Source organism: Cynocephalus volans, chromosome 11, assembly GCF_027409185.1.
Source record: "Cynocephalus volans isolate mCynVol1 chromosome 11, mCynVol1.pri, whole genome shotgun sequence".
Lineage (NCBI taxonomy): Eukaryota > Metazoa > Chordata > Mammalia > Dermoptera > Cynocephalidae > Cynocephalus > Cynocephalus volans.
The window spans coordinates 48,700,303-48,722,645 of NC_084470.1; the positions used below are offsets into that span (position 1 = coordinate 48,700,303).

General features: G+C 36.1%; 1 protein-coding gene and 1 non-coding gene across 8 annotated transcripts in view; one reads left to right on the top strand and one right to left on the bottom strand.

The window, feature by feature from the left end:
• The window catches only part of LRRFIP2 (LRR binding FLII interacting protein 2), a 102,635-nt gene that overhangs the window by 74,217 nt on the left and 6,075 nt on the right, over nt 1–22,343 (bottom strand). For all 7 annotated transcript variants that reach the window (XM_063114793.1, XM_063114791.1, XM_063114789.1 and 4 more), the window contains exon 3: nt 8,551–8,695. In XM_063114793.1, the coding sequence (XP_062970863.1) occupies nt 8,551–8,640 (90 nt within the window). In that variant the 5' untranslated portion in view covers nt 8,641–8,695. The remainder of the gene's footprint in view (nt 1–8,550; nt 8,696–22,343) is intronic.
• On the top strand, nt 17,727–17,852 carry LOC134391444 (U6atac minor spliceosomal RNA). Its single transcript, XR_010024981.1, has one exon. It is a non-coding gene; the product is annotated as a U6atac minor spliceosomal RNA (small nuclear RNA).

Here is a 22,343-nt window from a genome sequence, read left to right on the forward strand (position 1 = left end):
CTTCCATGACACTCATGCCGAAAGAACACTGAAAGACAAATTAAGAGACAATATTTATTATGCTGCCATGGTTTCCAAATTAACAAATAAAAATTATTACTCCATCTCCTAGCAACTTCCCTTTAGTACAAAAATCTCATCAGGTACCCTTTTTCTTAATTAGCTCTTACAATGTAGTTATGTTTAACCACTTTTTTAAAGCTTTTGGTAGTTGAGCACAAATATTTAAATTTTTCTGAACATAAACACCAACATGAATTAGATAAAATTTAGGGATTTTAACTCACCTTTTTCTGAGGTCAAACAACTATATCTTCCTTTTATTCAGAGATCTTTTGATAGCAAAAATATTCTTTTGGAATGCCAGAAAAAAAATCTAAGGTTAAGGACTTTATTGCTGAGGACTGAATACAACCTAATACACTGGGAGTACAGAAAAAGTGAAACTTTGGATCTGCAATGACATATCTAACCAAAAAGGAAAATGTGAATTACAACTCTAATAAAAATACTTTGGAGAAAAAAAAGGTGTTGCCAGTAATATCTTTAACAAATGAAACTGTGCTATCTGAATTTTTTTCTCCAAATCCCTTTAAGTCACAGGAATGGCAAAGATTATGACAGTGAAAGTTATACCAAATATTTTGCAGTCACACTCACACTGAGACAAAACTAAGTCTTAGGGCTCAATAATCCTCCCTTAATTAGATAAGAGGAACAAATCAAAGGACAGTGAAATACTGAAAGTAACACTGACCATCACAGAAACAGTGACCAGGGCCAGGCTGTGCATGGGGTAGGAGTAAGTGCAAGCAGAGTACTACCCCAACAACATCTCCCACCCTCTTTCGCCTTAGTCCAGGTGCGTAGACGAGGAATACGTGGAGAAAGGTCTCAATTCAGAAGGAATTGGCTGAATTCATGCACTCATGCCACTTGAAGGAATACTAAATGACTAAAACCACAACAGCTTTGATTGGCTCTTTCAAAAGATTTGTCTAATAAAAACACTAGGTATAATGGGGGAGAGTTTTTTTTAACTGGGTAGAAATAAAAACATTAATTTTTCATAATTAAAAAAACAACTCACATTTCTGTGGTATATATACACAACGGAATACTACTCCGTCATATGTTAAGTGAAATAAGACAGGCACAGAAAGATAAATACCACATGTTCCCACTCATGTGGGAAAAAAAGTGAGCTCTTAGAAGTAGAGAACAGAATTGTGGTTACTAGAGACTAGGAAGGGTAGGGGAAAAGAAAGGGTAGGGAGAGGCTGGTTAAGAGACAGAATTACAGCTAGATAAGAAGAATAAGTTCTAATATTCGATAATAGTGCTAGGTGTCTATAGTAAGCAATAATTTACTGCATATTTTTAAATGGCTACAAGAGAGTTCAAATGTTCTCACCAAAAAGATACAATAAATGTTTGTGCTGATGAAGATGTTAATCAGTCTGATTTAACCACCACATAGTACATACATGTATTGAAATATTACTCTGTACCTCATAAGTACATTATGTGTCAATTACAAAACAAAATTTTAAAAATAATTCATATCTCATAGTCTTTTACGAATTTTTGTGTACCACTGAGAACACTTAAAAGTATTTTAAATAAGAGTAATTCTGCCTCCTGTAGAGCTATTTTTACAGACAAATCCAATTTCCACAAAACAATCTGAACCAATACATACGATAATCAAAAAAGTGTCAGGATTAAGAAAAACTCTGCACTTGACCTTGAAATCCTAGAGCTCTTTAGGGCTCAGTCCAAGGAGTGATCATCTTTCTTGCTAGATGATCTCAGCCATACTCATGATTTCAATTACTGTCTACATGCTCACAAATCTCAAACGTTTATTTACAGCCCGGACCTCTCCTTTGAGCTCTTGTTCCATATCCCCAAAACTGCCTCTTCAAAATCTCCTCTTAGATGTCTCACAGGCACCTTAAATATAACACATTACAACAAAGTGATCTTCCCTCCCTATTCTAACGTTTCCTACCATCTATCCAGATGCACGAGCCAAAACTTCCCTCTCTGCCACCCAGCCATAGCCACTTGTTGAGCATCTACTGCTTACCTTCCCATTCCAACCACCTCACACCATCTCCACTGTTATCACTCTAAACTATGCCACTATCATTTCTGCAAGTCTCATAATTTATCTCCTTGCATCCACTAATGCCTCTCTCTGATATAATCTCCACCCTACAGTAAAACTATTCTTTTGAAGCACAAATCTGATTGTGTCATACCTCTACACAAAAACCCTTCAATGTTTTCCCATTGCTTTTAGAATACAGACCAAAATCACAAATGAATTCAATAAGAGTCTGTATCAGAGTTTTCAATCTTACCCCAGCTGACATTTGAGGCAGATAATTCTTTACTTGTGGGGTGGCTTACTGTATGCTGTAAGAGGTTTAGCAGCATCCCTGGCCCCTACCCACAAATGCTAGTAGCACACTGTCAATCTCCCCCACATTGTGACATGAAAAAATGTCTCCATACATTGCCAAATGTCCCCTGGGGGACTAAATCACCCCCCTGGTTGAGAACTACTGGCCTATCTGACCTGGCTCCTGCCTAACTCTCTGGTTACTCTCCTTCTTGCTATCCAGGTTACTGTTACACAGCGATGTAGTGGGAGGGAAAAAAGTTAAGAGACAGGAGCCTAACCACAAATTTCAGCTCTCCTCTTCCAAGCTAGGTGACCCTAGGCATGTTACTTCACTTCTCCAAGCCTTAGATTCATCACTGATAAAACTCGAATAACAGCAGACTACCTCACAGGGTTGTTGTGAGGATTAAATTCATTTACAGTACTTAGAACCGTGCCTGGTACATGGTAAGAGGTCAATAAATGTTGGCTGTTTTTGTTGTTGTTGTTGTTCCTTGAATTCTCCATACTCCTTTGGCCTCAAGAGCCTGTTGTACATTCTTCCCTCTGACTGGAAAGCTATTACCCACATCTGACAACTCCCTTTCCCTTAAACAATTCCACTCACCCTTCAAAACTCAGTTGAAAGGGTGCTTTTTCAGGGAAACCTTCCCAAAGCCCCAAACATGTCAAGTCCTCCTGTCGCTCCTTTCTTTTTGAAATTTATTTTACTTTTTTTGGCAGCTGGCTGGTATAGGGATTTGAACCCATGATCTTAGTGTTATAAGACTGTCCTCTAACCAACTGAGCTAACCAGCCAGCCTCCTCCTGTCACTCTTTAATCAAACCAAAATATTTAACACAGTTGTAAATATATTACATATTTCCTCAATTCTAAGAATGCCAGTGATTGTGACACACACAATCAGTTTTCAAGACAAAAGAAAAATTACCATAGGATGCCCACTCGCACCACTCCTATTTAACTCAGTATTGGAAGTATCAGGCAAGAAAAAGAAAGAAAGGGCATCTGGATTGGAAAAGACTAAGTCAAACTGTCCCTGTTTGCAGATGACATGATCTAGTATACAGTAAAACCTAAAGACTCTACAAAAAAACTCTTAGAGCTAATAAACGATTTCAGTAAAGCTGCAAAATACAAAATCAACATGCAAAAATCCATAACAATTTTATACTCTGATAATAATCTAGCAGAAAATGAAATCAAGAAAGCAAGCCCACTTACGATACTCACCAAAAAAAATAAAATACCTAGGAATCAATTTAACCGAGGAGGTAATAGATCTCTACAATGAGAACTACAAATTACTACTGAAAGAAATTAAAGAGGACACAAAAAGATGGAAAGACATTAGAAGAATGTTCTTGGATTAGAAGAATAAACATTGTGAAAAAGTCCATACTACTCAAAGCAATCTACAAATTCAATGCAATCCCCATCAAAATACCAAGGACATTCTTCACAGAAATAGAAAAAACAATCCTAACATCCACATGGAACAACAAAAGACCTCAAATAGCCCCAAAAGAAATCCTGAGCAAAAAATAATAAAGCCAGAGGCATAACACTACCTGACTTCAAATTATACTACAAAGCTGTAGTGACCAAAACAGCATGGTACTGGCATAAAAATAGACACTTGGACCAAACAGAATAGAGAACACAGAAATCAATCCATGTACTTACAGGCAACTGATCTTTGACAAAGGCACCAAGAACATACATTGGGGAAAAGACTGCCTCATCAATAAATGGTGCTGGGAAAACTGAACTTGCATATACGTAGAAGAATGAAACTAGACCTGTACCTCTCACCATATACCAAAATCAACTCAAAATGGATTAAAGACCTAAATATAAGACCTGAAACTTTAAAACTCCTAAAAGAAAACATAGGGGAAACACTTCAGGAAGTAGGACTGGGCAAAGACTTAATGAATAAGAAAACCCCAAAAGATCAGGCAACAAAAGAAAAAGCAAACAAATGGGATTATATCAAACTAAAAAGCTTTGGCAAAGCAAAAGAAACAATTAACAGAGTGAAAAAGCAACCTACAGAATTGGAGAAAATATTTACAAACTATGCATCCAACAAGGGATTGATATCCAGAATATAAAAGGAACTCAAACAAACTTCACAGGAAAAAAATAAGTAACTCAATTAAAAAATGGGCAAAGGAGCTGAAGAGGCATTTCTCAAAGGGAGATATACAAATGGCCAACAGACACATGAAAAAATGCTTAGCATCACTCAGCATCAGGGAAATGCAAATCAAAACCACATTGAGATATCATCTCACACCAGTTAAGACTGGCCATGATCAAAAAGACAGAGAATAACAAATGCTGGCAAGGATGCAGAGAGAGGGGAACCCTCCTACACTGTTGGTGGGACTGTAAATTAGTGCAGCCATTATGGAAAACAGTATGGAGCTTCCTCAAACAACTACTGATAGAACTGCATGTACAATCCAGCAATTCCACTGCTGGGTATATACCCAAAGAAATGGAAACCATCATGTCAAAGGGATACCTGCACTCCCATATTTATCACAACTCTATTTAGAACAGGGAAGAGCTTGAACCAACCTAAGTGTGCATCAACAGACGACTGGATAAGGAAAATGTGATATATTTACACAATGAAACACTACTCTGCCATAGAAAAGAATGAAATTCTGCCATTCACAGCAACATGGATGAACTTAGAGAAAATTATGTTAATGAAATAAGCCAAGCATAGAACGAGAAATACTACACGTCCTCACTTGTAAGTGGGAGCTAAAAAGTAAACAATGTAAATGTACTTAATGCCAGAGAACTATACACTTAATGGTTACAATGGTAAATTTTATGCTATGTATATTTTACCATTCTTTTAAAAGTGCATTTGGTTTCATTTTTTAGCATGCAAATAATCCAGTTTGTGGAATATGTTTATGCCCTTTCTTCTCCTCATTCTCTCTGGTTGCCTACTTTTTGGCACTGAGAAGCATGGAAACCTGAGCAGATACTAACCAAGAAGAAAAGGAGGCTATTTTTCTTTATTTATAGCATGCCCTGTCAACTTCAAATTGTGAAGATAAATTAAACTCTTAAGATTTAACTAAAAAAAAAAAAAAAGATAAAGCTATTTTTCATTTTTATTATTGTGGGGGTTTTGTTAGTTTTTGTTTGTTTCTAACTTAAGGCAATGTTTTTTGATAAAAGATATGATCTTACTGAAGAAAATAAGGATTTGGGACTATCTGTAAATGCTAACTATCCAGTGTATGAATGAACAGCCTATGAATGACCATAAAAACTTTAAAGGAAAGAGAAAGAATCTAAAAGAACTATGAAAGAACTACTAAAACTGCTAAACATATTTCCTCTAAAGTTTTAAAACTACCTCATCACACATTAGGCACTCATCATGCAAATAAAGTCTTAAATCTTAGCAACAGAAAAGTGGCCTTTTCATGTTTCAGGTTAAAGCCTTTTCACCTTGTTATTAAAGCTGGCATATGCACACTCAGAGCTCTTAAAGATAAAAATAAAAACTAGATATACTTTTTATATAACTTCTAATATAATAACTGAATTAAACTCAGTTATTTCATGCAAAATAACAACATCAAGAAGTCAGGAAGGGGGGCCGGCCCGTGGCTCACTCGGGAGAGTGCGGTGCTGATAACACCAAGGCCATGGGTTCCGATCCCACATAGGGATGGCCGGTTAGCTCACTGGCTGAGTGTGGTGCTGACAACACCAAGTCAAGGGTTAAGATCCCCTTACCGGTCATCTTTTAAAAAAAAGAAAAAAGAAGAAGTCAGGAAGAAAACCTGTAAGTATAAAAAACTGAACATTCAGGATAGGATCATCTTTGCATTTTGGTTCATGGTAATTCCCAAACCTGACTGGCCAACAGAATCCCCTAGGAAGAAGTGTAAGTTTGTGTGAATGTGTATACTTAAATACAGATTTCTGAGCTCAACCCCCATAGATTCAGATTTGGCAAGAATGGGGTTAAGACTTAGGAATTTGTACATTGATAAAGCTCCCTGGGAGATTCTGATGATCAGCTATGTTTTAGAACACCTGTCTTAATAAGTTTCTTTTACAAAAGGAGTCTATTTTACCTTTCTACCATCCTCTATTCTCACTATATATTTCTACTTTTTAATAAGCAACTAAGCCTACTGCAAGTCTAACACTGTACTAAAGGTTCACACGGATTATCTCTTTTTACTCATTACAACAGTCCTGAGAGACAGAAAGATAGCATTATTCCCATTTCACAGATGAGGAAACTGAAATCCAGAGAAGTTACTCAAAATTATTCAACCAGCAACTAGGAGAGCCAGAATTCAAAGCCACACTTATGAGTCTCCAAAGCCCACCTCTCCTGGAAGCAGTATGGTTAAGCAGAATGAACAAGTAGCTGGATATGAGCCCCAGTTCTGATACCTCTTACTTTGTTCTCTCTCAGTTTCATCTGTTTCCTCAGCTGCAAATAAAACTCATAACAATACCTTTCCTATCTAGATTGAGATTTCTATGAAAATCAATTTGTGAAATCGCTTTCAAAGTCATGAAAAGTTACAGAAAAATAAGCTATTGATATGGGAGTTGGAGAAGATCGAGAAAAAGTGTAGCATAGTAGGTGGTTAAATTAACGCACAGACTTTGAATCCACACTTCATGCGTTTGAATTCAATCTCTGTTATTTCATAGCTATGTAACCTTGGGAAAGTTACTTAACTTTTCTGTGCAATGGTTTCCTCATCTGTAAAATGGTGATAACAATAAAATCTCAGAATTTTACAAGGATTAAATTAATTAATGTATGTTAAAAGTTTAGACTAATGTTTGCCAGATAGCTAGGACTCAACAAGTGTTAGATGTTAGAATCCTACCGAATTTTTTAAAGGAAGCATACATACACACAACATTTCAAACACTTAGTGACAACACAAAAGGAGCCTAGAAGGTGCTGGCATTTTCTTCCGTTACAGAAATCTGGGTGAATCCCTCCAATTTTAGAAGTAAACATTTTGGATAGTTTCAATTTTCAACTAAAATTATGTGGCTTCCAAAATGCTTCATTTGTGCAAATATTTAAGATCACTGTAAAGTAATACCTACTTTTTCATTTTTAAATACCTTTTACCTCCTTATCTAAAAAAAAAACTCATTGATTTTTTTAAAAATAATTTTTATCAGTTTTTAGATAAAAACTTTTCTTTACTTCAAATAGCCTCATACAGGATTTGACTTCTAATTCAAACTGAGTGCCTTTCAAGAGGAAAACATAACAATGAGCTGGACGAAAAGAAGACTGTGTAATATGTCAAAAGGAAACTGCACTAGTCCTAAATGAGTTATTTGCTAAGAACAACAAAGAGGAAGTGATAAGAAAGTAACTCTCACCAAAAGAATATACTTTAATCACACTCTAAGCAATTCCTGTACCAGATAAGTTTATAGTTAGTCTGCAGCTACAGAGAGTGTGAAACAAAGTTGGCACCTAAGAAATCCCAGCTGGGATTTATCTTAAATATCCCAATATACAACAGGAAATGTTGCCAATGATTCAAAAGGTGACACCCTTCCCTTTTCTTTTTCTTTCTTCTGAGTTGTCAACAAACTGAAACAAAAATGCAGCAGCTCTAGTACTAGCTAAAAGAATTAAACATAAAAATTCCACTGCAATGTTTCAAAAAACAGCTAAGACATTGAACCTGAACAGACACCAAATAAGGACTGTTTCTGTCAGCTTTTATACAGCAAGTCCTGGATCATATTAACTACACAGCCTAATGAGCATTTCTATAATACAGTTATCTTCAACATTCTAATTACCCTAAGTTTAAATTCTGAAGATTAATTCTAAATTTCAATACATTAGAACAAGTACCTAGAAGTCAAGTAAACCATAAAAATAAAATGAAAATGTAATTTTAGAGGAGCTGAACAAATATCCAAGCATATTTTATTCTACTACAGTATTTTAGAGGCCAGCCATAACATCTTGTTCATAATAAACATTCTGAAACTATTCAATGAATGAATGTCTATATCTCTGTCATCCCAGCATTTTTACAATACTCTCAACCATGCCACTCAGTGTTGAGAGGGGGTTTATCAGACTCACCTCTCTGGCAATGTTACTCAAAGCTTCATCTTCTGCAGAAAATCGGTCTTTCATAGGCATTCTTTTCCTTCCAGAACCAGGAGTCCCCATCTTGTGTTCTTAATAGTCTTTTAACTCAGAAAGTGATTTAACTCTGTTTTCAGGCCTGAAATAAACAGAAACAGAGTTAGGATGTTTCTCTTTGTACAGTTTTAATGGTCATTTATACATTTACTTTAAACAGAGAAATTGTACTTCTCTTTAGAGAAATTAGTCACCAAATACTTCTTCCCACTACCAAATTATTCCAATAAACTTTAGAATTTTTAAATTTATACTCATTATTAAACTTCCTGTTTTCACTATGCTACCCCCAGCAATCTATGACAGTGTGCTATAATATGAGCCTCAGAAAACTGCACTCAGCAGTAATTCTACTCAACAGTTTACAATTACTACAGCTATTTCTAAAATCTATTTCTATTACAGAGTAAAAGACATTTCAGAAAAGTTATTCAGCCTAAAGTTTTGGAAGAACATGTTTAAGAGGTTTTACTGTTGAGCCTTAAATTTATAAAGGTAACTTTGCTTTCTAGTATAATTTAAGAAACAAGTCCAATTAAACCACAGCCACAAAAAAGAACAATGGAAGGTTTATTACTCTGCAATTAACAATAACCAACACTGTCCATACAACAAATATCTGAGCGCTTGCTACTACCAAATACTATAGAAAGTACAGAAGATACAGTGATGAACAAAACTGATATAACCAAATGATTAAGAATATATCTATGAATCTATTTTATTATTAGGTAGGCCTATTTTTACGAAAGAGAGGAGAAAGATTCATCTGCCGAGATTAAGTAACAAGGATGACAAAAGCCATCTAACCTTTCTAACACCTGATATCTGAGATTAAAAATTCCCATGAAAGAGTACATCCCAAATTGCATGACCTCCCTTTTTTCTTCTAGATGCATTGCTAAGAAGTACAGCTCATTTAGCTAAATACCCAGTAACTTCAAAAAAATTTTCCTAGCTTTAACAAAATAAACTGGCAAAATTTCATTACAGTGTGAGTCAAAAGGAATTCTCAAGTAAGTCTGTCCTAATACAATTGGCTACATTAAAACTATAACTGACTTTAATGTACTGGAATTTACTTGATTCAGGCAAAATAAAGCAGAACCACTGCACCAAAAAAAGTTTTCTCCAATGAGAATTCAGGTCATTTCCAACTTATCTGACACCATTACTCATTCTCTAGAGCTAGCTATTTAGGTTTGTCAGCCAGAATGAAGACTGATGATGGTATATTACTTCATCATAGAAAATACAGCTGGATATGATCATTTAGGAAAGAACTCATTTAACTGGAAACAAGCAAACAAAAATATATATATCTAGGGCTGGCCAGTTAGCTCAGTTACAGCACAGTGTTATAATACCAAGGTCAAGGGTTTTGGATCCCCATACAAGCCAGCCACCAAAAATATATATGTATATATTTTTTATATACATATACATTTTTATATACAAAAAATATATACGTGTATATATATGTATATGTACGTATATACGTCTGAAAGCAGCAGCTAATACCCCGGCCACAAATCAGGATAATTCCTGAAAAGAACAGTCTTCTCAGAAGTTTCCAATCATCCTCAGCTTCAGGAAAATTTTAAAGATTATTCATTTACTTAATAGTAATGGCATATACAAATACTAGCCACCTACTGAGGAAAAAAGCAACATGCAATAATACAAAGTTCTTTTTCAGACTAGAGTGACAATTTAGCTAATGCACTACGGTATCATCCAACATTTGTCCTCGAGCCAGCTTTCCAAGGACACACTAAAAGGCATTTCACAGAAGCAGGAGACAAAAACATAGGCATTTTCTAATTCCAGACATAAAAAAATAATTACAGAGAAAAAAAAAACAGATTTGGCTAGAAGTATAGTATTTCATTAGTTTAACAGTGGTTTTGTTAGGAAGATAGGATTATGGATGCATTTTTTTCTTCTTGATTCTCTACAATTTCAGTAACACTTAGAAAAAGGAGATTCATTTAAAAAACAAAATAAAAACATTCAGATCCAAGGCTCAAAAAACAGACTGGCCCCCAAAAAAGGATCACACCCAAATTAGGCACAATACGCTAGACAACTGAAACCACTGCCGGTGGCACTCTTTTGAATGTACTTTTCTTTGTCCTCTTTCCCCATAATTCATTTTCCTTCTTTCTTAACTAACACAGCCTATACCTTAGATCTGCCAGGGTACTCCAAGTCCACAGTTTCATGTAAAAAATTACCCTTTTTTAAAACTGCCTCACTGTACCAGCCAGCTGAAAAACAAAAACAAACAACAAAAAAAACTGTTTCAACAAGCTCCAGGCTAGTCAGCCCTGAGGGAAAGATGACAGGAAAGGGACAGAGACACAAGATAAGCAGGAAATGGGAACACTTTCTGTACATCTTCCTTGTCCTTCCTGTCCTATCTACAGAGAGCATCAAAGTGTTTACATGACTGACCAAGTCTTGTCACCTTTTTTAGTTAAATATGAGGCAGATCAACCACTATCTATTTCAAAGAACAATCTAGTGCTTTCGAAAGACTTTTATTACACTATTTGTACTCTGCAGACTGGCATCCTTACCAATATCAGAACAATTAAAGGTTTTCAGTTCCTATAAAATCTATCTTCTAGTAACTCCAGAACATTCTATATCAGTGATGGGGAAACCTTAAAAGACATAAGATTTCCAGCATGGCCTATGGAAAACAGCTTTTCAATAAAATGACAAAAATAAGGATGCAGACTCAAAGGCAACCTTGAATAAATTATTTCCAGTTTCTGGTCCTGAAGGACTTTCAGCAATTTTCCACCCCAAGGAGGTATCCTCAAGAATATTTTTCTTCAGGAGCCATGTTAATCTCTTCCAGCTTTTCCCTAGTGGTATCAACCAACTTAAAGAGTTAAAACCTTTAGATCAACTGGCAAGAACAAAACTGCCTGTATTTTTTGTCAAGTCCTTTACCCAGATAGTATCAAGCTGATTTTCTACAGATGATGTTATCATTACGTATTTGTCTACTTAAGGGAAACAAGGGAAGAACTTTCAGGATGTTGTGGAATATAAACTTTCCAAAATAGATACATCAATAAGGCTTTCTCTTCTCCAGTGAGCTTCTCATATAATACATAAAACAACAGGCATTTTGCCTCATTAAAAGTGGCACTTCAATCAGGATATGGTTCACTTTTATAAAAACAGAATGTACATGTAGTATCAGTATGTCACATTCTAAAGATAGTACACTTAGTTCTATGCCTGTCTGGATCCTGACAGATACAGTTCCTTCATATCTAAGTACTGCATCATGGAGAACTCAAAATATTGTTGTGGTATGTTTTTGCATCTGAGCTGTCATCACAGTTAAAGGGAGTCTGCACAATAAAACATTGGTAGTTATTCATAAATCCCAGGATCTGGAATGGCACCTGAACTAGTGACTTACTGTGACTGAAGTTGTTGCCACTGGACAAAATTTAAAGTGACAGAATGTGAGTTCAACTGATTGCACTGCTGCTTTCTGTATTGCCCTTCCCATTTCCTAGGCCTCGGTTTCTTCATCTATAGAGCAGAAATAACAGCTGTCTCATCTATCTAACATGGTTAATGTGAGGCTCAAATTAAGACAAATGCAAGCATTTAACAAACTATAAAGCACTCAATAAATGTTTAAAGTGTCTTGAATTAACTACCTCTTTTACGTAGTTAGCTTATGAAATTGACAAAAAGGCAACCCTTGCCTTTCTTTACAATTTCATACTTAACTAAACACAAATATACTCAAGTTATTTCCTCCAGCATGCACAGTATGATACAATTAGCCATACTAAGAATTTTTGCTGAAACATGAAACAATCTGATATTCAAAGTACCTTAAGATATTAAAATGCAATTAATATGGACGCCCTAATATTAGAAAATTTTTATAAAATGAAATGTATCATATAGCTTTAATTTTTCCATTTTCAACAAATATCTACTGAGAATTTGCAAGGCACTATTTACATAGCACTGTCATTGCCTTGTAAGCAAGCAAAAGAGAACAATGGGAAAATAAAAGTGGTAAAGAGGTCAGAGAGAAAGTACTTATGTTATCTCTACATATACTTCCTTAATGGTGTTCGTTGAAGCACAAGTTTTTATTTAGAGGAAATCCAATTTATCTATTTTTTTCTTTTGTTGCTTCTTTTGGTATCATATCCAAAAAAAAAACATTTCTTCTAAGAGTTTTACAGTTTTACTTCTTATATTTAGGTCTATGACACTTTTTGAGTTAATTCCTGTAAATGGTGTAAAGCAGGGATTCAACCTGATTCTTTTGCATGTGGATATCTACTTGTAATGGCACCATTTGTTAAAAAGACTATTCTTTCCCCTGTTAAATTGTCTTGCCACCTTTCCATAAAATTAAGGGTTTATTACTGGTCACTCAATTCTATTTCATTGATCTACATGTCTACCTACCCTTATACCAGTACCACACCATTTTGATTGACATGGCTTTGTAGCAAGTTTTAAAATTGGGAAAAGTGAGTCCTCCAACTTTGTTCATCTTTTAAAATTGTCTGGCTACTCTGCATCCTTGTATTTCCATATAAATTTTAGAATCATCTTGTCACTTACTGTAAAAAAAAAAAAAACCCGGAAAAAAAGGAGAAAAGAAGAAAAAAAGGCACCTGGGATTCTGATAGAGATTACAATGAATCTATAGATCAATATGAGGAGTATTGCCATCTTAAAAATATTAAGATTCCAATCCAGGACATAGGATGTCTTCACAATTACTTAGGTCTTCTTTAATATAGTTCCACAATGTTTTGTGTTTTCAACATTCAGGTCTTGCACTTCTTTTATTAAATTTATTCCTATGACACAGCTCATTTTGAGGATCAAAAGGATACAAAAGTTTCTACAAATTGTAAAGTGCTATGGAAATATATATTATCATTGACACCAAAAAAAAAAAAAAAGACCTAAAATCACAGTAACAAAACAGAAAGTGTCAAAGTAAGACTCAGAAGTAAATCCCTTGGCTAAATTTAGTCTTCAGTTGAGCCAAGGTTGGGTAGGTCAGGGATTGCACATTTTCAAACAGAAATATAATCCAACACCACACCTGCATGCTTAGTGGGAAGGAATTCTTTACTATTACCAATTAACTAAACATACAGCAACATTATGGGTTCTGGAAGTCCTCTTGCCAAACTGCACAACTTCTGAGGTATACGGAATTATTACTGAAATACTTCCTCCACCAAAACAAAAGAAAATCAAAACAAACACATTAGAGGCATGTAATTGACCTCTGCTACTAATAATAAAACTGAAGGTACCAGAATTAAATCCCAAAGGATAAAGAATTTAAATTAGCCCTAGATCTTAGGCTCTCCTTCTGACCATGGAAGAACTCTATTGACAATATTCATATTAACTATATTCTAATGTGAACACAAATAAAACTTAGAATATAACACAACAAAAGAAAAAAATTACATGGATAAAAATGAACATTTTGATTACCTTTTAATCTACAATAAAACAAAACACAAAATTGAAAATGGCCCAACTTGACAACGATAGCTCTATTAAGTCATGGTCAATCAATAATGATGTAATAAAATGGCAGCATTAGAAAACTTGTGGGAAACAAGGAAAGAAATAAGCTTGATATGCCTAGAAGGTACAAAAGATGACAAAATGACACGTAAACCATGACTGCAAATACGTAAAACTTTGCACATATGAATAATGAATGAACAAGGCAATACATTAAAAAAAATTTACCTTTTCTCATGCTTTAAATACTATTGATAATCGCCTTATCAAAAAGTAAGTTTTTTAAAAGTTTAGTTAAAAGTTACAATTATGAGGTTACTTCATAGTATGAAAATATAAACTTGTAAGAATAACCAACTTTGAAACTGTATTAATAAGCTGATAATGGGGAAAGATCCATTTAGTCTGTCAGAGCAATTGTAAAGTAGAACTATAAAAACTTATGTGGGTCTGGAAAAACCATATTTTCTAACATTTCACTTTAACCATCACTAACCACAGACAAAACAGAATTTGAAGTAAATGAGAAGAAACACACTGCCAATTTTAAATAGAATGAACACCATTAGATTAACCTTAAAATGTTATAAAATGAAAAACCTAACTCAAGAATCAACAGGTCAATTTTAGGACAAAAAAGCAACAATTAACATCCTCTGAAGTCCTGGAAAAAACATCAACTTTCAAGTCTACAAGTTTTCGTTATCAGAGCAAAATCCTTTGAAATTTTCAGTTTTCCCTAAAGACCTCTATGATTCCTTCCACCTACGTATCTCACTCATTGGGGAAAAAAATAGCAGTGGCATGTGGTACTTTTGTTGCAGAAAGGAAGATACCAATATCTTTCCTCTCTTGAGTCATGCTGCTCAGGTCTGTGTAACTAAAATTTGTGTTAGATAGAAAGTTTAAAAAAAAAAAGCAAAGTAATGCCCTAAAATGGTAGGCAAGATATCAATAAAAGGAAGAAGTCAGCAAGATATAATGCAAGTATAATGTTCGTGAGGGAATGATTAGAAAAGAGCTGAGCTGACAGCACAGCTGTGAGCAGAGACTCCAAGTACCACCCCAATCTAAAGACACATGCAACAAGTTCCACTTTAGATACATTATTTCTGCTGATAAAACACCTAATATGAGCATTTGGCTCCTTTTTATAAAAATAAAGAGAAAATACCTGCTCATCTACCACCACACTACCTCCCACCCACACACATACACAAAGACACATACACAGTTTTCTAATAATGAAAATGCTTTTAAGGCAAGCCTCAAACTCTGTACCTTATCCATGTTTTTATGTCAGGTACCAGGCACACAGCAAGATGTTCAATGAATGTTAAATGAATGAGAACTAGTAATATTCCATCACTAAATTCGCATTTGGTTGGTTTTTTTTGTTTGTTTGTTTTGTTTTAATCTTTTATTATAGAAAAGCTAAGTCCTCAAAAATTCTAATTTTAAAGATTAAATAGGGGCTTCCAGTCAAGATGGCAGAATAGATGGTCCCCAGCATCACTCTCTCCCACAAATCAACCAATTTACAACTATTAAAAAGCAACAACAGCCAAGCTGGGGTCGCTAGAGCTCAGAGGAAGAGGAGGAGAGACCTATGGAGTACATGAAGGCAGGACAAGCCATGATGAGAGAAAGAAAGAACCGCTCCAACCATTTTAAGCCCCGGACACTTGAAGGCTGACCCTGGTAAGCACACGGAGCAGGAGCTGGCAAAAGGCGCAGCTGTGCCCTTCGGATGAAGTTGCTTGGAGTCTACAGGGGAGAAGAGGGACTTGGTGGCCCCCAGGCCAGCAAGACTACTAATAGGGTTCCTGTGGACCCACACTGGAGCAAGGAGCCACAACAACTGAAAAAAAGGAACCACTCAGAGGCCAGTGAGTCATCGCAAGGGACCTGCACAGGGCCCACCCCATGGGAAGTGTTTGGAGTGCGGGAGACAGTAGAGATGGACCCGCCAGGGGAGAACTGGGGCACAGCAAGGACAGCTGATCTGCCCCCCAATCAGCATAGGACCATTCAGTAGAGACTGGTCAGGAATATAAAACTGCAGGGGGTGCAATTTGCTGAAAAGCCTCAGGCCCAGGCCAGAGTTTCTACATAACCCAGCGGTACCAGATCTCACTAGACCCAGAAGTACCTATGAAGTCAATGGTTAAAACCTGAGCTGCACAAAAAGCTTTCCCCAGGGAATCAGCAACAAAGCAACAATTTAGCTCAACCACAGAGCTCAAGAACTCGTCCCCACAGGAAGTTCCCCCATTTTAGAACTAAGCAAAGGACAACAAATTAGTTCCAGCACAGAGTTTAAGTGGTAGGAACAGCAAATAATACAACACAGAACTGAAAGAAAAAACAAAATACCCACAGACCAGAGACAAAGTTTGATATTAACTAGTAAAGGTCTCACATTACCAAAAAACACCTATATAACCTAGAAGGACAGGAAGTCCCTATGGCTACCAAGCCAGGAAAGGGTAGTCCTGGGGGCCTCAGCCACACCCCACTGACACTCAGAACCAGCCAGTGATGACCACCAAGCTGCTGCAAGAAGCGCCTCGGGCTCTCCCAAGTCAGGGCAGTGGGGGTTCAAGGGCCTTGGCCATGCCACCCCAACACCCACAACCAGCCCAGTGACAACCACTGCAGGAAGCACCCCAGGCTCCCGAGCTGGAGTGGTGGGGGAGGGGGGCTTCAGTCACACCCCTCTGACATCTGCACCCAGTTCAGCAATGACCAAGCCATGCTGGAAGCCCCCTGGTCTCCCATGCAGTAATAAGGGGGGTGCCACAGGCCTCAACCCCACCCTTCCTCCTTCCTCCTTCTCCCACCTTATTTCCTTCCCCTTTACCCTCCCCCTATCCCCCAACTGCTCCACAACATCATAGAATGTAAAAAATATATATTAATAAACTTAAAAAAATTTAATAAAATAGCTCATCTCAACTTCTTAGCTTAATGTTTTAAATTCATATTCAAAGTTTAATTTATACACATATATGAACATAATTTCCAATAGAAATCATTAATATTTCCTTCAAAATAAATAGCTGTTATTCTAATAAAAAAATTAAGTTCCAGTTAAACGGAAGATTAGCCACAGTTATCACATTTTATTCCTTAAACTTCATTAAAATGTAACTGTTCGTGGTGTGGGGAGGGCGGCCATAGTAGTAATAAACCCACAAAGACAATGGAGACAATTAGAGACTAGCAATTTCAATAAATATTTTAAGGGCCAACCCATGGCTTGCTTGGGAGAATGAGGTGCTGATGACACCAAGGCCATGGGTTTGGATCACTGTATAGGGATGGCCAGTTGGCACACTTGGCAGAGCATGGTGCTGACAACACCAAGTCAAGGGTTGGGATCCCCTTACAGGTCATCTTTTAAAAGAATTAATAAATAAATAAATATTTGAAAGATAGAAAGTAAACAGAGAAGAGATAATACACATTGCAAAACAGTCAAAGTTACAACCCAAGTACCTCTAGAGAGTGAATCTAACAAGAAGCAGGTTATCTTATACTAAAGAACTGTGCAGGTATCCTATGAAAGAAGAGAAGGTTAGCACTCCCCTTGACAAGAATGGAAGAGGCTCTCAGGCCTGGCAACACACATACGGTTAAGGCATTGCCACCTACTTCAAGGCATCTAACCATTGTTTTTTTATCAGTTACATTAAAGCTCCCAGAAATGCAAATATAAAAAAAAAAGAACTGTGCAGTATTTTTAAATGGTACAGGTGAGCTCCCTGGGCAAAAAAACAAAAAATACTTAAAAGTCTTTATATTTTAAGTTTTAGACCTCCAGGTCCCCTCTCCATAGCCAAGCAATTACCTCAACTCCAACTTCATCTACTATTCCACAGGATACCAGAAGCTCCTAGAGACCAAAGTGGCTCTGGGGAATGGAAGGGGAAATGGTTGGGGATGAAGATAGAGTGAGAAGTGGGAGGTTAGGTGAAAGTCTGGACATTGAAATGTGGTATCGCCCCAGCCCCCTTCAAATCATCTACCCTGCTCCCAAAACACATACCCCTGCCCCAGGGAAGCTCAAAATTGACCAGCCCCACCTACTCACAAACTAAGAAATCCATGAAAAGCCACTAAGTAGTGAAACAACAGGTGCCCATTTTATTATTCTTCCTAAAATTGTGTTTTTGTTTTATATTTCTTTATATTTCACAAACTATTTTGCTCAAAATAATTTAGTTATTTTATAATTTATAAATTTATATCATAAATTAGTATATCTAAATAGATAGATGAATGGATAGAATAGACTCTTTTAAATTCTGTTGGAGTATGTAGAGAAAAAAGCAATAGGGCCGAGCCCGTGGCGCACTTGGTAGAGTGCTGCGCTGGGAGCGCGGCGACCCTCCCGCCGCGGGTTCGGATCCTATATAGGACTGACCGGTGCACTCACTGGCTGAGTGCCGGTCACGAAAAAACGACAAAAAAAAAAAAGAAAAAGAAAAAAGCAATAGATGAATAGAAGGCTGTGCAAATTTTAAAAAGCAACTTTTAACCCCCTGAAAAAAACTGAAAGTTAAACAGGAAAGAAAACAATCATGATACACTACTTGGCTGAGCAGTAAAAGTAATTTAGTTATGATGAAAACACCAAATATTTATTTAAAATTTCACAATAGGAATGTTATAGGAAAGGAAAGTGGGAGGAAATAATAAATATAAAATAACACAACAATCAGTAATTCCCATAATGTAAAGATATGCCTATTTTAATAGCATACATATTTTTTAAACAAAAATGGGTTTATAGGGCCGAGCCCGTGGCGCACTCGGTAGCGTGCTGCGCTGGCAGCGCGACGCTCCCGCCGCGGGTTCGGATCCTATATAGGAATGGCCGGTGCACTCACTGGCTGAGTGCCGGTCACGAAAAAGACAAAAAAAAAAAAAAAAAAAAAAAAAAAAAAAATGGGTTTATAAAGAATGTGCTATTTTGTAACCAGCTATGGCAGACAAACTCTAAGACGGCTTCCCACTCTTATCACCTTTGTGTAAATACCTCCCCATAAATGTGTGCAGGATCTGTCACTTATTTCTAACCAATATGAACAATCCAAATATGGCAAAGGCTATAGGATGTTACTCCCATGTTTATGTTACATTATATAAGACTGTCTTGCTAGCAGGCTTGCTCTAGAGACTCTCCTTAATGGCTTGATGAAGTGGTCATGTTGAGAATCACAACTGGGTCAGGAACAACTGCAGGTTGCCTCTAAGAGCTGAGAGCAGCCTTTAGGAGCTGAAGGCTACCTCTAGAACACCAAGTGACCTCTAGTGAATAAGAAACCTGAGTGTTAAAACCACAAGGAAATTAATTCTGGCGATAATCTAAGTGAGCTTGGAAGCAGAGTTTTCACCCATTAAGTCTCCAGGTGAGAACTCAGCCCAGGCAACACCTTAATTATAGTAGCCTCAACAGTGACTGCAGACCCTAAGCAGAGGACCCAGCTCAGCCATTCGCACAGACTCCTGCCCCACAGAAACTGAGATAATAAAATATATGTTGTTTTAAGCTGCTAAGTTAATACAATTAGTCATATAGCATAGAAAACTAGTACATCAATTTTTTTTTTTTTGGAGGATGGCAGGTATGGGGAATTGAACCCTTCACCTTGGTGTTACAAGTCTGCACTCTAACCAACTAAGCTAACCAGCCAGCCCTAGGTACATCAACTTTCAAAACTTTGGATGAATGAATTCAGCAAAGATTCAGGATACAAAAAAGGAGTTGCATTTCTATATACTAACAATGAACAATCCAAAAAGGAAATCAAGAAAACAATTCCATGTGCAACAGAATAAAAAAAAAATTCTTAGGTATAAACTTAACCAAGGAAACAAAAGATTTGTACACTGAAAACTATTAAACATTACTGAAAGAAATTAAGGAGATAAAAATAAAAGATATCCCATGTTTGTGGATTGGAAGACTTAATACTGTTAAAATGTCAGTACTACTTATTAAGTAATCTACAGATTCAATGCAATTCCTATCAAAATCTCAATGACAGGTTTTTTTGTAGAAATAGAAAAACCCATACTAAAATTAAAATTCATATGGAATCTCAAGCAAGGGACTGCAAACAGCCAAAACAATCATGAAAAAAAAAAAAAAAAGTTGGAAGACTCATACTTCCTGATTTCAAAACTTACCATAAAACAACACGGTAATCAAAACAGTGAGTTACTGGCATAAAGACAGGCATATAAACCAAAAGAATATAATAGACAGCCTAGAAATAAATCCTCACATATACAGTCAAATGATTTCCAATGAGAGTACCAAGATCAATCAATGGAGAATGGACAGTCTTTTCAACAAATGGCTCTGGGAAAACTGGACATCCACATTCAGAAGAATAAAGCTGGACCCTTACCTTATGCCATATACAAAAGTAAACTCAAAGTGGATCAAAGAACTGAACACATAAGCTAAAACTATAAAACTCTTAGAAGAAAACATACAGGAAAAGCTTCATGACATTGAATTTGGCAATGATTTCTTGGTCATGATACCAAAAGCACAGGCAACAAAAGAAAAAATATGTAAGTTGTATTTCATCAAAATTAAAAACTTTGTGCCTCAAAGTACACTATCATCTAAGTAAAAAGACAACCCACGGAATAGGAGAAAATATTTGCAAATCATATAGCCAATAAGAGATTGATATCTAGAATATAGAAAGAACTTCTACAACTCAACAACAACAAACAAAAAAACAAGTGAAAGATGGGCAAATGACATAAATAGATACTTTCCAAAGAAGATATACAAATGGCCAAAAAGGACACAAAAAGATGCTCAACATTACACATCACTGGGAAGTGCAAATCAAAACCACAATGAAATACCACCTCACACTCATTAGGGTGGCTTTTATTAAAAATAACAATAATAAAATTTTTAAAAGAAAACAAAATAATTGTTGGCGAGGATGTCGAGAAATTGGAAATTGTGCACTACTGGTGGGAATGTAAAATGGTATAGCTGCTGTGGAAATCAGTACGGTGGTTCCTCAAAAAATTAGACATAGAATTACTCTATGACCCAGCAATTCCACTTCTGGGTATATACATTAAAGAACTGAAGCTGGGACTCGAACAGGTACTTGTACACCCATGTTCATAGCAGCATTATTCACAATAGCCAAAAGACGGAAACAACCCAAATGTCCATCAATGGATGACAGGATAAACAGTGTAGTATATACATACAATGGAATATTATTCAGCCTACAAAAGGAATGAATTTCTGATTTAAGCTACAGCATGGATGAACTTTGAAGATATTATGCTAAGTGAAATAAGCCAGACACAGAAGACAAATATTACATGATTCCCTGTGTATGAGGTACCTAGAAAAGTCAAGTTCACAGAGACAAAATTTAGAACAGTGGTTACCAAGGGCTATGGTGAGTGAGGAGTTATCATTTAGCCATCAGAGCTGCTGTGTGGGATGATGAAAAAGTTCTGCAGATAGATGGTGGTGATGGCTGCACAACAATGTGGACATACTTAATGCCACTGAATTAAACACTTAAAATGGTTCCTTTAATGTTATGTATATTTCACCACAATAAAAAAAAAATGAAAGAGAAAGGTCAACATGGTAAATTTTACATTACCCATATTTTACCACAATTAAAAAACAAAAAACTTTAGATGAATTGCAAAGGATGAGTTTGGCAAGACAAGGAGCACAATGACCTTCTCATTTCTTTAGCTTTCCACCTAGATACAGCATCATCCATGACAAGGGAAAAAAACATTTAATCTACAACTAAAATCTTTCTCTACCTTTAGTCCTATAATCCCTGGGTCACTTAACTGAAATACTGAAATTTTTAAGAATATAAACATGCATGCTTACTAACTGTGCTCAGTTTTTTGTTATATATAAATAATTTAAACCATTTAACAGGAAAATAAATATTTTAATATACTCTGTATATAGTATACACTATTTAACTTATAAAACAAAGTCATAAGATTGCTCCTACTTGTTAAAATGTTTCTCCTAGAAAAGTGCAGATGTTATATATAATGAATAACAAATAGAACAGCAAAGTGCTCAGAACAAGTAACTTAAAAATTAAATTTGTTTCCTAAAGCAGTAAAGATATGTTACA